At 40.8% G+C, this 17,575-nt stretch overlaps 1 protein-coding gene across 1 annotated transcript in view; it reads left to right on the top strand.

The window, feature by feature from the left end:
* The window catches only part of bicc1a (BicC family RNA binding protein 1a), a 57,853-nt gene that overhangs the window by 34,093 nt on the left and 6,185 nt on the right, over positions 1–17,575 (top strand). Inside the window, exons 7-15 of the mRNA XM_085183015.1 lie at positions 2,926–3,108; positions 6,358–6,609; positions 8,181–8,312; positions 11,689–11,893; positions 13,465–13,626; positions 13,850–14,022; positions 14,133–14,274; positions 16,031–16,184; positions 17,405–17,564. Of these exons, the coding sequence (XP_085039141.1) occupies positions 2,926–3,108; positions 6,358–6,609; positions 8,181–8,312; positions 11,689–11,893; positions 13,465–13,626; positions 13,850–14,022; positions 14,133–14,274; positions 16,031–16,184; positions 17,405–17,564 (1,563 nt within the window). The remainder of the gene's footprint in view (positions 1–2,925; positions 3,109–6,357; positions 6,610–8,180; positions 8,313–11,688; positions 11,894–13,464; positions 13,627–13,849; positions 14,023–14,132; positions 14,275–16,030; positions 16,185–17,404; positions 17,565–17,575) is intronic.

Raw genomic sequence — 17,575 nt, 5'->3', positions numbered from 1 at the left:
GAAACCTTGATACTTACCTAGTCCTGGAATAGCCAAACATATTGTATGTGCTGTCAACAGTGTTATAAATTTGACATCCAGTTTAAGGCAGCTGTCGATGAAGGAGTGTTATAGTTTGTGCTCGTGCATGATTAGCGATCAGGCTACATGCGCCCACTTCTTAAAGCAGATTAGGGCACGGTTCGCTTGACCGCACCGTGGCACAGAGCAGTCACGCTACTCAAACAGACGGGCACAGTACAGATCGCCTAACATTGTATACATTTCATCTGGTCAGCGTTAGCTTCACACTGAAAATGTCAACATACTTTAGATGTTTATGTGGTATACCTGCATCCTGTAGTCATCACCGACTTGGATTGCATCTCACCAAACAGAATATTTATACAAAGCCTTGCACGTGCCATCAGAAGCTGTATCCCTGTTTGCCTGGAGACAAATCAATGGCTTGATTTAGTTTTGTTGACATCTTTTATAATGTGTTAAACTGCTACTGTAGTTACTTTATCTTGAGGTGGAGTTTTTCCCCTCTCAACACCTCGCCCTGTCCCGCCTCTCTTATCCCCTCTGAAAATATCTCGAAGTGTCTACATTTTAATTTAGTTTTAGCCATTTGACTTTTTATATTGTTTATATTTTCATAATCTCCTCTCCCCAGTGCTCCTGTGGCTGATTTTTCCATTTCCAGCTCTGACAGTCTGCTATACTTCTTTTATTTGGTCAGAAAGTTGGATCAATATTTTAAAAAAAATCACAGTAGAGAGGGGAAAAAACGAACCATGATTAAGTTTTTCTGGTATCAAGTATTTTTGTTGCGCCAGTGTTTATCTTTTCAGTTTCACATCAGTAATTCTGGTTTGGATTAAACTCAAATGTCAGAAGGTCCAGACAAAACAAGCCAGGTGTGTAAACACACTCAGACTGATTATTGAAGGGCTAATCTTTTTTCTTTTTTTCCCCCCTACATTTGGTGTGAAGTCAGCACGTAATTCATCGCCCTGGATCTGTTAAAATATAAAGGAAAACTGTCCTCCACGTTTTCTAAAGCCCACTAAGTGCCAGAGCTTGTCTAATTTCTTAAAAGTTAATTGTTAAGATAACCTAAGATGCATTTCTGGGCTCACCGAGTGGCATCGATCTTGAGGGAGGGGGAAAAAAAGTGGACTCGACAGTTCTTTCGAATCTTTTTTTTTTTTTAAGTTGTGTTGAAATTGAAAAATTCCACAGTAAAATGCATGAGGTTAGAGAGTTTACCTCAGTTTCTTGTCCTCCTACATAACTCCTACAGTTATGGTTGCTAGTTAGACCGAGTACTATCTTCTGGGTGGGCATTAGACCACATCCTCCCCAGTCGTCTTCTAAAACCAGAGGTGGCTGGTTTGCTCCTGCATTAGCAATGCAGCTAAGGGAGAATCATGTCCCTTAATCATTCAGACACACCGCAGTGGACCTACAAGGTCTGCCGTACTTCTGATGCCTTCTTGGGTGGAGATCTGTTTGACTCTGTAACAAGCCAGTTGTTGAGGTGATGGATTCTTGGGGGATTTAATGTGGCTTTCGGAGATGGAGCTGGCAGGTAGGTGATGAAAGGTCTAGCTAGTTGCGTTACCTCAAAGATATTTTCATTTTTCTTCATCCCTCACCCTTATGTCAGGACAAGTGAGGCCTTTGAACAGCACTTTCTGTTTGAATACATGTGAAACCCATATTTGCCAAGCTGTCCTTTTTGAAAAAAGCTGAACTCAGCTCCGCCATGAAAATCAGACTATTCTTCATTCAGTTCTCGACTCCTGCTGGTCTGCTTGTCCTCCCTTGCATTTCCCTCAGTGCTGACCTAAATTTCTCGAACCCTCAGAGAGTGAGTGCTGAAACGTGATATAAATGTAAGGCCAAGCGCATATGGGACTGATCAGGGATGCATTTCTTTGGTCAGAGCAATTCATGCTGCTTGCCCTTCACTGGCAGCCAAAACCATAGTGGCGCTCTGCCCAAGAGTCAGTGTTTGGATAAGTGTGTGTGTGTGTGTTCATTGTCTTTATGAGTGTGTATATGTGCATTCCCTTCAGTTTTTCTGTATAAGGGTGTGCCTGTGTGATTTATCTCTCTTGTATATATAAGCATGTGTATGCATAAAGTCAAGTCTTCTTGTCAGCATCTATTTTCTTTGAATGAAGGCTTTGACACAAATGACAGGAAATGATATCTGTTGCTGGTCCTGTGGTTTAATTCAGTGACTTGATGTATGAGAATTAATGTATGAGAGTGAACAAGCCATGGACCACTAATGTTTTAAAGTTTAAACCATAGTTGGACGTTTTTGTGTAGCCATAATGATAAAATGAGGAAGAATTTTATTTCTTCTTTTTTTTTTTTTTTTACTTTTTTTTGACCCTGTAGCATTTTGCTGCTTGCAGATGTTGTCTTTTTTTCTATTCTTTTTTTTTTTTTTTTTTTTTTTTTTTTTTTTTTTTGCTGCCGGTGCTACTCCACTTCATTTTGACTACCTTCCTCAGATTTATTTATTTGGCCCGACAGATTTACATACCAAGTGTTGCCACCTTCTGTTAAATGAAGGGTTGTTATGGCTGTGTGTCAATTCACATAAGTCTTCAGTATGTGAAGAAATCCCCCTTTTCCTTATGCGTTTTTACTTAATCGGTGTAAGTCACTAATGTTTTGACACCGGCTGCTACATTCTTTCTGTCATAATTTTTTTTTGAAGAGGGGGGAAAAACATCTGGTTCCACATGTTTTATATTTTCTCCTACAAAAGCCATAACAGTTTAATAATAAGCTCTAACACTGCAGCATTTCAGCCGCCATCACTAGGCTTCCACATGTTCAAAGACGATGGTTGTCACTTACTGTTAATACCTTCCCTTTCTCTGTCCTCCTCCTCCTTCCACCTGTCCCGTCACGTTACAGGAGCTGCTACCTCTTGTGCTGTCTTTCGAGCTCCCTGCAATCATGCAGTCTGACCCCAGCTCGCCCACTGTGCAGCACATCTCGCAGACCTACAACCTCACAGTCTCCTTCAAGCCCCCGACACGTCTCTATAGAGCCACAGGTGTTGTTCGCGGCTCACAGAATAATGCCAACGCAGTCAAGGTAAGAAGGATCTCACGGTTTAGAAGTGACTAATGGTCTGTGGCATTTGAGGGTTGTGTGAAACAGATAGTCAAGGTTTTTTGTTACTTATTAATAAGAAAATTATGGAGGGAAAAATGCACATTACAACTTTCCACAGACTAAAGCGATAAAAAAGTACGACATTTTAAAACACATGAAATGCATGAAACCAGCAAATGCTTACATTTTATAGCCAGGAACCAGCGAATATTTAGCTCTTGACTCATTAGTCTGTTTTAAGCATTTCCTAATACTGCACCAGCTGTATTAATAATTTAAACTCTGTAACGTCACCTTTTTACTTTGTGGCAAAATTATGGAAAGGCCAAAGAGCCCTTGTGTGTCCTGTAAAATATGCTTGAACTCTGACCTCTGTACTCCTTCTCAGTCATTTCAGTTCTGTAATATTTTAGTGAATCCCCAACCATTTACATGTTGAACCACACGCCAAAAAAAAAAGGGTTTTCTGAGCCACGCGTTAAGGCCCACCAATACTTTCGGCATGCCTCACTTTTCTCATATAAACCGCTTCATTACATTCGGCACCACAGGGGCAAGAGAGTGCTGAGAGATTTTTGGTCACTCAAACTGGACGGCTGCTAGTTTAGCTCTCCACTGCAGGGGAGACTGTCTCCCACTACTGTATCAGCAAGTCCACAAGCTCCCCTCGAATGAAACTGTACTTTAAATTAGTCTCTGAGTTTCTTGCAGTTTTTTTTTTCTGCTGCTTGTGTATGTTCGTAATCATACTGTATGTTTCCTATATATAAACATACAGAGATGTATTTCCTCAACAGGCATCTGGCTTAGGATAGTGCCAGGGAGGTTTCTCATAAATCTCTGTCAAACAAATCATAGCCACCATTCCCCCACCCCACTACCAAGCTTTAGTTAACAACATGGAGTTAATTTTAGTTTGCCAACAGTTGCGTTTTGCATATGTGCATTTCTGCATTCATTTATTCATCAGTGCCAGTGCACTTTTATTTGGATTTGTATGCTCGTGTGCATTTGTGTGTTCCTATGTACAGAACATGTGTTCATATGCAGAAACGTTGCCCTTGAGTTTGCGGTAGGTCTGAGGGGGTCAGTCAGGACTGGGAAGCATGCCAGATGAAAGCTGAGGGATCGAATATGTATGCTATGTTGTGTGGTGGCGTGAGACCCTTAGTGGTTTTGGCAATTCTTAAAGGTGCTCTATGGATTGTTGTCTTATGTTGGCCACAGTGTGCGGATTCCTGTAGAAGAGGGGAAATGACATACTTTACAAGGCCAAGTGATGGCTTGCAGAGACGGCAAAGAATGAGACTGTTAAGATGGCCAGCACAGTTTTTTTTAAAAAAAGCAATAATTTTCATTGGTTATATAGAAAACACTGGTGCTTTCTGAGAATTTAAGCAGCTTTGCTTTACTGCTCTGTTACAATTACTTTGTAATCTGGCCTGGATACTGCTTAAAATGAAATGTTGTTTTAGCCTCTTGTTCACTTATCTTTTTTCTTTTCAAGACTAACAATTCATCACATCTCTACTTTATTTAATACGCACTGTTTTATATTCATATTTTTTTTTTAAAAATGCAAATTGCTAGTTATAGTCTTGTATTCTTGGCAAAAATATTGTTCTCTTGCAATGAGTATGCATCCAAAATGAGATTATTTTAATTTCAATTATTTAATATTCCTGCCTGAAAAGTTAAATCGATGAATGGATTTGGGTTTATTTAGAAGTTATCAAAGGCCACAGTCAAACATTTATTGGTGGTTCCTCATGAGAGGATTCACGGCTTCTCTAAGTGTCTTTGTATTATGGATTGAATACTAAACAGTAATTTGATAACTTGCTATCATAGACAGAATAGTTTTTTTTTTTTTTGTAATGACTGCACTGAATATACACAAATGTTTCTGTACATAAGCTAATAGCACCAAGGCACATTCAAAATCCAAGCGGTGCTTAACATCAACACATTAACACATGCTGAAGTTGGCTGCTTGGTTCATTGAGACTGTGGATGCCAACACTATGAAATGTACATTATTGAAGTATTAGTATAACCTATGAATTGCTCTGTATAATTTCACAGGTTGTCTCTGATCTAAATCTTGTGTGTGTGGTCCTCACCTTTCCTGCATGTGAAATAGGGAGGGCTGGATTGGCAACTACAAAGGAAAGTCAAGACAGCATTTTGGGTGCAATTTCAGGAGGACTCAAGTAGAAAGAGGAGCCATTCATAGGAAGACTAAGATGAAATCCATTAAAAGAGCTAAATCTCAAAGAATGATCAGATGGCTATCGTGCATAACAATTTACAGCAGGGAACATTTTGCTGTTTTTCAGTTGCCTCAGCACAGCGAAGAATTTTCACGGGACAATGTCCTGTACAATGCTCAAAGAAATTGCAAAATACCCAAGAGCTACATCTGAGACGACGTGCCTCAGTTAGCATGTTCCTTGTTAAAGTTCATGACAGTCCAATTAGGAAAAACACTGAACAAGTATGGCTTATTTGGGAGGTTTGCCAAGAGAAAGCCTTTTCTCTTTAAAGAAAACATGGCAGTGCAGCTTAGGTTTGCAGCATTTTATCTGAACAAACAACAAGACTTCTGGAAGAATGTTCTTTGGACAGATGAGACGTGATCTCCAAAGTGGACATGTCTGACTAAAATGCAGAGCGCCACGTTTGATCAAAACCGGCTGGTCAACACAAACACGCCATACCGTCTGTCAAGGATTGTGGTGGAGGTGTGACGATTTGGTGTGGTTTTGCAGCTACAGGAACTGGGCACATTGCAGTCATCGAGTCAACCATGAACTCCCCTGTACAGCAGAGTATTCTAGGGTCAAATGTGAGGCCATCTGTCTGACGGCTAAAGCTTGGCTGAAATTGGGTCGTGCAACAGAACAGTGATTCCAAGCACACCAAAAAATCTATATCAGAATGTCTGACATGCTGTGGCAGGACTTTTAGGATGGCTGTGAGTTAAAGAATATCTGCAAGCTGTGAACTGAAAAAGTACTGTAAAGAAGAGTGGGGCAAAACTCATTGTTATTGTGTAAAGCATCCTTGAGTTTCTTGAATCATGGGATTTGCTTATTTTTGTACACGACTGCAGAGAATCCTGTGAAAAATGTTTTTTGTTTTTTTTACTTTTAAATCTAATTGGTGATTATCCTGTGAGCTAAAATATGCTAAAATATATTTTTTTCTTTTGTGATCCCTGTTCAGAGAGGTACAGCTCTGCTACTGGAGCACCTGGCCGGTAGCCTGGCTAGCACTATCTCAGTTACCACCCACCTGGACATCGCACCGCAGCACCACCTCTTCATGAAGGGACGCAATGGCAGCAACATCAAGCACATCACCCAAAGGACGGGAGCTCAGATCCACTTCCCTGATCCCAACAGCCCCCAGAAGAAATCCACAGTCTACATTCAGGGCACCATCGAATCTGTGTGCTTGGCACGGCAGTACCTCATGGTATTCATCTTCAGTGTGTGTTTAATTTATTGACAACTGAAAAAAAGAATGTTAAACTGCTAAGCCAGCCCCTTCCAACTTTGTTTTTGTGGTTAAGAGATGGCATTTGCGTTATATTCTTACATGTACAGATTCCACATACTGTGTGGTAGCTAGAATGGATGCCACTGTTTCATCAGTATCATCATGGTATGTGTGAATGATGCATGGGTTTTCAGATGTGAGTTAGGAAGCAAACCACGATTGCCTTGAGGGTTTTGAATAGCCTTGGGGGAGATTTGCTTGGCTCTATTCGAGCTGCTGAAATGTCTGTCAGATAAACAAGAATCTGTAACCGACTCAAGGTTAGCACACATGGTTCATAGCTGCTACATACCTGCATGTAAGATGGACACAATTAGTTTGGCTTGACTTCTTTATGTCCTTTCTATGCCTTAAAAAAAGAAGAAGAAGATCCTCATGGTAATGGGTTGACCTGCTTTGTGTGGTAGATTCTAGTGGACTGGATATCAACCTGACTGTAATTCAAAGATTACGTTAAAGTTTGGACCAAAGATAGCACTTCATATTTAAATTTCACTTGGTTAAAATGCTCAGCGGTCATTCTTGTCTTGTTTCCCATGACCGCTGAGGCTACCCGAATCTTAAATTACTTAGGAGTATAATCAGAGGTCTGTTTCAGATATGTGTAAAAGTGATGGCTGTTTAATTACTGTTGGCTTCAGGCTTCGGCTGAGCTGGTGTGTATATGACATCTCAGCTGTAAACAGCTTTGGCTTTCTGTTTGGACATCCATAATGTGGGGCAGTAATTCTGCAAGAGCTGCCTTCTCTTTGTCTGCGGTCTCCCAGTTGGCCCCAAAGACATTTAGCAAATGCCAGAGTTGTTTCAGTGACCAAACATGACTTTCTTTTGGAATTGAAATGGGACACACAAGAAGGAGCTTCTTAAGTGTCTTACACTGGTGAAGAGTAAAGAATTAAAGAAAAAGGTTAGTAAGAGATGAGATGGAGAAGAGAGGAGTAACAAAAAGCAATGAGTGGGAGAGGATCGTAGAAATGAACAAAGGGCATAAAAAGGGCTAGGTGAGGTGCTGTAAACTAGATGCAGAATAGGCATACAGGAGTGGGAGAGGCCTCCTTCTCGTGGTAGTGCACTGTGTGATTTGGCTTCTCATAGCCAGACTATAGATTATAGCTCCAATCTCAAGCCCCGTCAGAGCCAGTCTGGCTCTGCTCTCTGCTGCTAATTACACCCACTCACAATAGGAGCACTGTCCAGCTCTCAGCCCAAAATATAGATGTCTGTGGTGCTTGTGGTGGTGATCATGCAAAACAGATTGCTGTTGGCGGAATTTCCCAAACTCAGTGTGGGATGAATCCAGCACTGAATCTTGTATTTATTGGTATGACCAACTTGCTCTACAAATGGTATACTACTATTGAGAAACGGCTTGTATTACTGGAGCACCAGTGCAAACTTGCAAGCTTTTCAAAGAGATTGGTGTGCAGCTGACATAAGAAAATGAACGTTTATTACAAATATGTATTTATTTTGTCTTTGCTCCACAGGGCTGTTTGCCTCTGGTATTAATGTTTGACATTAAAGAGGATATTGAGGTGGAGCCCCAGTGTATCACAGCGCTAATGGAGCAGCTGGATGTCTTCATCAGTATCAAACCAAAGCCAAAACAGCCCAGCAAGGTATGACTTGAAACCCACACTCACACGGCACGGAAAGTTGGGATTTCAGGCACTGGTACTGACTTGGCTTTGAGAAAGGCAATTTAGTCTTTAATCTACAGCTACTTCTATCCAAACCAAAATATTTTAACTGTTTCAATGGATTGTCACAAAGTGCTGAAACCTAATGACTTTAGTAAACCCCTGATCTTGCCTTGAGCATCATCATGTGGTTAATCTCTGTGGTTTCATGGCAGCAATTCCAAAGAATGGGTTTAAAACCGTTTCCAGCTTTAGAGGATGCATATTGTGTTTTTAAAGTGATCGCGATGAGCCATTTTTGTTTTGGTTTTTTTGGGGGGTTTTTGGGTTTTTTTGGGTTTTTTTTTGGGGGGGCTCTTTGTATCCTCGATAGTCATAGTCATAGTGCTTTCAAAGTAAACAAAGACCCACATCAAAATCAAGAATATTGTTATTAGCATCAGATTTACTTTGAATTTAGTGGCAGTTAGCAAATGTTTGCATGCAAACACATCATTTTTATTATAAGCTTAAATGACAAGCTCCTAGTGTTGTTTAAATTAAATAGTTATTTGTTTCCTTTTTTTAACTAGGAAAGATTGTGTATCCAGGATCATGCTTTAACATTTCCACTGGCATTAAAAATCATATTTCTAGAGGATATATTTACACACACATTCATACAAGCAAGTTATTCTATGTGCTTTCTATCACATTCACACTCTGACGGCTGCATCGGGAGCAACCTTCAAATTAGGAGATGAACTGAACCACAGCAGCTCCTTAAATGTATCCCTTCAAAGTTTTGACTGTTGCATGTAAAAAAGAGCGTAACAAGACACTGGCTAAAAAGTGATCAGTGGTTGGATAAAGTACAAGAAATGCACTCTGTGGAAAAATTAGCTCATTTTTTTGAGGACTAAAACAGGCACCCATAGGAAACTGGACCACATTTCTATAATATTATGAACATCGTAGACTAAAGAAAGTGCCCCATGTTATTAGTGTATTTACGTACAGTGTATTTATTCTGCTGTCAACTTTTAGTTACCAGGTTTTATACTTCTCAATTTTCTTCTTCTCAAAGAAAAAATAGGTTGTTTTTTTGTTTTGTTTTTAAAAGGAGCTAATTTTTCTTCTTTATGCTTTTTACACTTGGGACTGTAATATGTACTTGACAGAGTAATGATTACTTTAGGAGGCAGTGTACAGACAGTGTTGAGTGTCCTCCTCTGTAACACTAGCTGGGCACTCTGTATTGACCATTACAGAGCTCCTACCAGGCAAAATAACCAAATAAGAGTTAAAGTCTCTTAACTAAAGAGAGGAAATATTCCATCACAGCTGTTTGCTGCTCATATAGTTGCACACAGAGTAGATGTAGATTCTGAAGATGAAGCACACAGAAAAGAACCACTTGCTTACATGAATAAATGTTACACAGTGCCAGCATGTTACAGCAATGATAAAAAAAAAATTATAGCATAAAAATCCACCAAATATAAACGTTTATTTTTTTTAGCACTGTTGCTTCACAGCAAGAATGTTCTGAGTTTAGATCTCCTGGTTTGTTGGACTCTTTGTGTGGAGTTTGCGTGTTCTCGCAGTGCCTGCGTGGGTTTCCTCCAGGTGCTCTGGTTTCCGTGCACAGTCCAAAGACACGCTTGTTAAATTAACTTGTTTTTCTAAGGTGGCCGTAGGTATTCGTGTGGGCGTGTGGGGTTATCCTGTGATGGACTGGCAACCTGTACAGGGTGTAACTCATGCCTTGCCCTGTGGCAGCTTCAATGCACTCTACAACCCCCCACCCACTGCAAACCTGAACTAATTAAATGAGTAACAAAGTGGATGAATGCCTTAACCTTCAGCCAGTCTCATAATTGATTCAAGCATCTGGCATATACTACACAGTTTCCACAGTGGTCTTATCTTAAGAAGTCACAACATGTATAATAGACTACATTAAAAAAAGCCAAACATCCAGTAAACATTAAAGTTTAGATGAAAATGTGTCCTTTTCTCCCATAGAAAAAGACAGCTGCTGTCCTACTTGTTCAAATGCAGTGTCAGAGAAGGGGGAAAAAACGACTGCTAGAGAAACAAATAAGCCACTGTTCCATTTCAGTTACTTTCCATCAAATGACAGCATGACATTGAAGTAAATTATGGATTGCCTTGTCATATTTCATCACTGCTAAAACTTAGAAAGGGAAAAACTGGATCCCTGTACCAACACAGTGAAGGGTTTTGGCAAGTTGGCATCTGCCACAGTGGCGAATCGCAGTCTCTCCTCTGCACAGCCTGCCATGCATGTTTCATCTGCTGGACAGGGCCACTCTGTTTTTTTTAGTAGGAAAAGCTGAAGCATAACAAAAAGTAAGTGGCTTCATTCTTGGTAAATTAGGTAGAAATTTGGAGTTAAGCTCAATGACCTTTAATTAAATGTAGCTTCTATTAGTGAAATCTGTTACTCAATCTTTGGCACGCCTTTTTTGTATATACAATTGATCTAATGTTTATAATAGTCTGCTGTTGTACACGTAGTATTCCTAGTCATATTTCACTGTTTGGCCTCAACCTGACCTGCCCATCAAGGTGCCTACGTCCCACCCTGAGTCGGGGCTCAATGCCCAAACCAGACGGGCTTGCGGGGACCGGTGTGGAAGTGCCAGTATAAACACCGACCCAGCCCAGATCCTCTTAAGAACCCTTCACTTAAACATTTTAATGAGGTGACAGCAATAATCCAAAAGACCAGTCCAAATGGGTGCCACAGCCTGTCTGCTTCAATCTCCTTGGCAGTCCTGTAGAGGAGGGTGTGCACGTGTGTCAGGGATACTCACCGCTGATTGGAAAAAAAAAAATTCAGAAGCTCAATTTTGGCAAAATGCAAAAAGCCAGCACTTTGATTTATATTTGATGTTTGGTAAGATCGTAAGATCGAATAAAGCAAGGTTTCCAGTCATTTCTTTCAATGATTCCAAATCTGATTGTGAATTTTGTGTTTTTCTGTTCTTTTTACAGTCTCTTATTTTCTTCTCTCATATCAGACAGATATGTTGATCAAGAAACACTGTCTCTCTCACTGTCTTTCCTCCCCCGTCTCCTTCTCTCTCCCACACTGCCTCAATGTTTATTCTTCTAATCTACCCTTAATTCCCTCTTCCTTCCTCACATTTTATGTTTGTCTTCTCCCTCAGCCTCCCCTTCACTCCCTATCTATGGTACCAACATTCCCTACCCTATCTCTACCTTGCTCCTCCTCTTGCTTTTCTCTTCTGCCTCCTAGTTTCCTGTTTATTTCCATGTCCATCCCACTTGTTCCCGTTTTCACCGGTTTCTCATCGCCTCTTCCTTCTCTCTCGATCTCTCCCAGTCTGTGATAGTCAAGAGTGTGGAGAGGAATGCAGTCAACATGTACGAAGCCCGAAAATTCCTCTTGGGTCTCGAGAGCAATGGAGTGGTGTCTTCCTCACCCCCTGTGGCACTGAATGCCGGCACTAATGGTCCATCCCCATCTCTCATCTGCCCTGTTGGCCTGGACATCCTGGCCTCAGCTGGCCTGGGGCTGAGTAATCTTGGTAATGACAATGTTTAACGTGCTAAGAAATAATGCTAAATAATAAGATGTTACCTTTTATTTCGTGCACAAAATGCAACAGATTAAATTGTATCATGATAGAAGAACTAATATCTTCATGAATCAGTGTCATTCCCAAGCGTGTAACACAGAGTAGTCTCTTTTAGAATAATTTTCATTGGTTTACTGAATTGAAAAACACAATCCCCCTTTACATAAATCACAGCTGGTGACTCACTGCATCTCTATATGACCTTTACAGTAGGAGCTGCGTGGACGCAAGTCCAAATCTGCACATCTTTGATCAGTCAGCCATCAGAAAATAACCTCGGTACACATGTAGTTGCAGCACTTTGAATGATTTATGAGTTTATGAATCACAGGATGATGAACGGTTCTTATCGCGTAGGAGTTTGTCTGCAGCGCTGACCTCAACATCTGAGTCCAGAACTGTTGAGATTAGGGGACATTTTTGTTTCCATGGATGACTTTCAATTGGTTGTAAGAGTGCGTGCAGTGTATAACAAATCTTTAGTCACAGTTATCAGATTTTTGTATTCTTCTGATAAAAAATTTGGAGATTCAGTCTGTTTAAAAAACAAACAAAAAAAAAACCATGGAATTTAGGACATGATTTATATATCAGAGCCAGTCGGAAAGGCAGATAGGATAAGCTGACAGGAAGTGGCTCATTCCTGTAAGCACTAGCTGGCAGTAGATCTGTTGCAATTTATCTGTTAGAAATTTAAATATAAATGCAGTATGTCATCAAATGGTAACCACAGCAAATCTGCATTACATTACTGGAATGTGTTTATATTCTCCTACCACTGACTTGGACCATATGTGATATTTGTGCTGAGAATTTTCTGTGATAATGGGTTTATTTTTGTTATAATTTTAGAAAACCTAGCACAAATGTTTTAGCATATCTTCTGTTCGTTTTGATGAGCATGTGTTCAGTTTATGATTGGATTGTCCCCCCAGAAAATGAGATTAAAGATTGGCTGCAAAAAAGCTCAGTGTGCCAGGAGAGTGCCCGTACAGTAGAAATCTTTTTTTTGCTGTTTCATTTAAACTCGGGGGCCCCGGGTGAAGCTGTGGACGGCCACATCCTGGCCTTTAGTAATTGCTACATGCTTTTCTTCTTCAGATTACAGACCAGTGTGCCAGAAGAATCCCTGGCCTTATTCCTGGAGCCAAAGTAGCCCCTTGTTAAAGCCACAGACCTGCTTCTTTCTGTTTTCATACACTGTGTTTGGGTTAAGACACCAAGCACCACATTGTTGGTGTTCTCGATACCATAGTTTTATTGGGTATGAGGACACACTAGACGTGTACTTATGCATCCATGACCTTGTAGACATTTAAGAAATTCTTGCTCTCATTTGCTGTTGGGTTGATGGCAGTTTGATGGAATTCCAGTTAAATAGCTGGAAGACCAAGATTTTTTTTTCTTTTCTTAGTGCAACTTATGATTAGCTTGAAAAATGCACTTTGAAAGGACCACCACTGATCTATTCATATACTGTCTTCTCCTTTCTTTCCTAATTTCTTTTGGTTACCCTTTAGGCTTCCTGGGTGCAACAGCATCACACTCTCTCCCCAATTCTGCTGCCCCAAACGCTGTGCTGAACAGCTTAAACTCCTCCATGAGCCCTCTGCAGACCCCAAGCCCCAGTAACCCCACTCCTTCCCCCTCCCTCTGGCCAAGTTCTCTCACCAGCACCCAAGGTTTGTATATAGTATTGCCAGTAGCTCTTATGGTAAATCTGTATTTAATTAATTTATTTTTTATTCACAAATTATGTGTCTTGATGCATGCTTGACGTGAAAGAGTGAGACATTTGTAAGGATTTTAATCTTTATTAAAATTTTTGGTAATTCAGGTAATGTATAACATGACAAAAAGCCCTATAATATTTTTCTTATTACTTTAATATTTTGGAAACTTAAGGCTTCTCGTCCCAGCTGATGCTGCATCCTGCCACTCAGGCCACCCTGAGCAGCATCCTGCTGTCCGGTGTGCCAAGTTATACACCGAACACACCATCTCCTCCACCTGGCCTCGCCCCCATAGACAAGCAGCCCAACGGGGTCCCTGAGTGCACCCTGAATGGACATGTCAAGGTTGGGCCCTTACCAACTTTATATTGTATCACCTCGCTCTACGTTTTGAATGACTGTGATAATATTTTTTTTTTTTTTTTTTTTTTTTTTTTGTGTGGGCACATGTATAGCACTCCGGCTCAGTGTATGGGAGGATAACAACTGCGTCAATTGCAGAAAATGTCTTGAGTCCAGCTCCATGTGACTCAGTCCAGGAAGCCAGTGGCCACAGTCCATCAGAACCACGGTCAAGCAAGTCCAGCCCGGACGAAGGTATTCCTCAAATCATTGCAGAGTGTCCTTGTCACTGAACACGTGTGATTTGTGGCTGCATCCATGCTTTCACATTTACACCTAATTCAGACATTACCATCTTAATACTGCAGCAGATATTGAGTCTCATCAGAGCAGGCAAAGTTTTTCCAATTACTTATTGTCCAATTTTGGTGTCACCCAGTGATCTCCTGCTTATTGTTTATTTCCTCTCTCAGACTATTCTCAATAAACACTTGAGATGGAGTAAGTAACACATCATTAGAGTCACATTTCTTCACCATTGTATAAACAGTTTGAACTTCACAAGGTCCTTTTGACCATGTGTACCTAAATGCATTGAGTTGCTGTTGTGTGATACAAGTAACAAGCAACTGAAGAGGTGTACCTAACAAAGTGGCGTATGACTGTGTACTATATAAAATGGCTATTGAGAACAATATAAGATTAATTTGCTCTGCCAAGGAGGTCATGTGATTGGTTTGGTTTGTCTCAAGTTAACGCCGCTCTCCCCCAACCCCTCCCTGAGCCTGGTTCTTCCAGGGGTTTCTTCCTGTTAAAGGGGAGTTTTTCCTTCCCACTGTCACCAAGTGCTTGCTCAAAGGCGGCCACCTGGGTTTTGGGGTTTTCTTAATGTAAAGGCCTGGAGGTGACACAAAAAAAAATAGAAAAGTTATGTACAGATTTTTATGAACATTTTTCATTCGTATCTTCACCGTTTTTAATTAAAACATTTAACTTGGCTAGAAAGTAATTTTGAAAGTGTGCACTTATTCACAATTGCTCACGTTTTGTGGTGAGTCATTTATAATAGACAAAGTCTTATGATTTATGTGTTGTTACAGCCTTGGACTGACAAAATGTTTGAGCTGTTAAAAGTTTCAGCTCAGGTTTGTTGGACCTTAGCTTTGCAGACTTAACATAAATGTCCAAATCAGGATTTTCCACTTGAGATTTATGTAACCCTTAAACCCACTTTGAGGAAAATACCTTTATTGTACCCACGTTTTACTTCTCTATACTGTCCTCCTAACCTCATACGCTTTCTGACTACATGCACTGGAGTGGAGACAGATTAACTGCTGGTCTCCTCGCGGTTCAGAAAGGCCCTCGTTTCCTCTGTGTCTTACACTCGCGGTTTTCCCCTCAAACCTTCACTCTCACGCGTCTCGTTTTTCCCCGCTGTTTTTAAAGTTTGTCCTCCCCCGGCGCGGTGTGTCCAGTTAAGTTTTCCTCTCCCTCCCTTACCACCTCCTGTGTCCCAGAATGTGTTTGCGCTGGCTTGCCTCGTACAGCTTAACTCCGCTGTGTCAGTTGAAGGTGTCTGGGGATATTGTTCAAACATTAAACCCCAGAGAACTTCATTTAAGTGGCTGACATCATATTATTTTACAGTATGCGACCCCTGTATACTCACACGTGCACATCCTGTTGCACAGAGTAGGTCCTTGTTGGGTTAAAAGCAGAGAAGCGGATGAAAAAGCACTATAATCACAGCTGGAGTGTTTTTAATTAATCTAGAATTCAAGTGAGACCTGTCACACTTGAATGCATGCACACATGCAGTACATATGCTCACAGGCTAAACATACTCACTCATACTGAATGACCCAGTCACTTCTGAGTGCAGGCTGTGTTATGGTATAAATTGAAATTGATGAAACCTAAGGTATTACAGCTATTGTTGTCATTATGTGTATTTTGTCTGCACAGAAAAAAGAGAATATTCACAATTTGTCCGTGTTTATTCCTTCAGGCTCTGACACATTTGTAGAAGTGGGCATGCCCAGAAGCCCCTCGCACTCCGCTAATGGAAGTGAGTTGAAACAGATGCTGGCGTCATGTAAGACATCATCAGGAAAACGACAGGCTGTGGAGCTCCTGCAGGGCACCAAGAACTCCCATCTACAGTATGTCTGAATCATTTATGACTTCTGTTGTTACTTTTTAGCATCTCTCCCAAAATCTTTTACAGATCATGCTCCAAAAGTTTGATAGTATTCTTTAAATATTGATCTTTACAGATATTAAGATAAGCCCAGAAACAATGGGATAATTTTTATTTTTAAACAATAATAATGCATAAAGTCACAGACTATCCCAAACTGGAGCAACCAGCTGTGGTACATTATACACATTATACTGGACAGCATTGTTATTATGATGGCTAACTCTATGTTTATAATAATCCCAGTACATCAGCTGTTTTTGAAATAGTGCAGTGGGATCCATCAACCTTCCCTTGTTTTTTTCCATATAGATGCTTTGACAGTTGTGATGTTAATATCAAACATGGCCAAAGTTTGAAATAATGAGGTCTGCAAATGTGCAAGTAATGCCCTTTGAGCTGAAAGCTCAGGCTTCAGACTGTTTTAACTGCTTAGCTGCTTAGCGGTTTGGCTCTGTTTGATGTCAGTCAGAAGAGAAATCTTTAACATGGTTATCTCAAGTGCGCAGCTCTGGCTGTGTGAGCACAGAAACCCCACCCAGCCGATCTTCATATTTTTTGTTTGAGAGAGACAGCCAGTCAGAAGAAAGTTGCATGAAAGGGAGCGTTGTGTGTTGAATTGTGATTCATGCAAAATTACTCGAGTCCAAAAACTGTACTCTGCTGCTACAAATTCAAATATACATCAGCATTCATGAGAGCGAGCACTTTTTCACGAGTAGCTGCTAGACACGACTCGGCTTTACTCGGTTTCAGTCGTTTTCCATTAGAATTGAGTCAGGCACCTTATGTGACTGAGGTAGTAATAGCAAAGTCACATGATGTCATTTGTATGCGACACAAACGTAATAGAATAATGGAGGCTGTTGAGGCTCAGCCGCTTTTTGTTAGACCGCTGTGTTGGGTTTTTTTTGTATAGCCATTTCCCTCATTGTCCAGTTTCAAAATTGTCCTCGGATCACTTAGAACCCCGGCTGAGTAAGTACTAAAAAAGTACCTGGTGCCAAAAATGGAAAATCCTTAAAACCGAGGCAAGTGGAGCTGAGTAGATACTAGTGGAAAAGGGATAATGGAGATGCTAGTTACTAAAGGCCCTCTTTAACAGCCTGAGTGATCACGTCAGCAAAGGATGAGCTAAAGAAAGGTTATTTACTGATACAGTGCCTGTTTTAATTCCAACAGTTCTGACTGTCTCCTCTCGGACACGGAGTCCAGCTCATCAGACAGTCCTGTGGCAGATAAGAGGGCACCAGGGAGTGAGCGGGCAGCTGAAAGGGCAGCACAACAGAACGAGAGGGAGAGAATCCGATTGGCACCTCAGACCTCCTTTGCCAACATGCAGGTACACACACA

The sequence above is a fragment of the Neolamprologus multifasciatus genome, chromosome 13 (assembly GCF_963576455.1).
Source record: "Neolamprologus multifasciatus chromosome 13, fNeoMul1.2, whole genome shotgun sequence".
Lineage (NCBI taxonomy): Eukaryota > Metazoa > Chordata > Actinopteri > Cichliformes > Cichlidae > Neolamprologus > Neolamprologus multifasciatus.
This window is presented reverse-complemented; position numbering and strand designations above follow the sequence as displayed.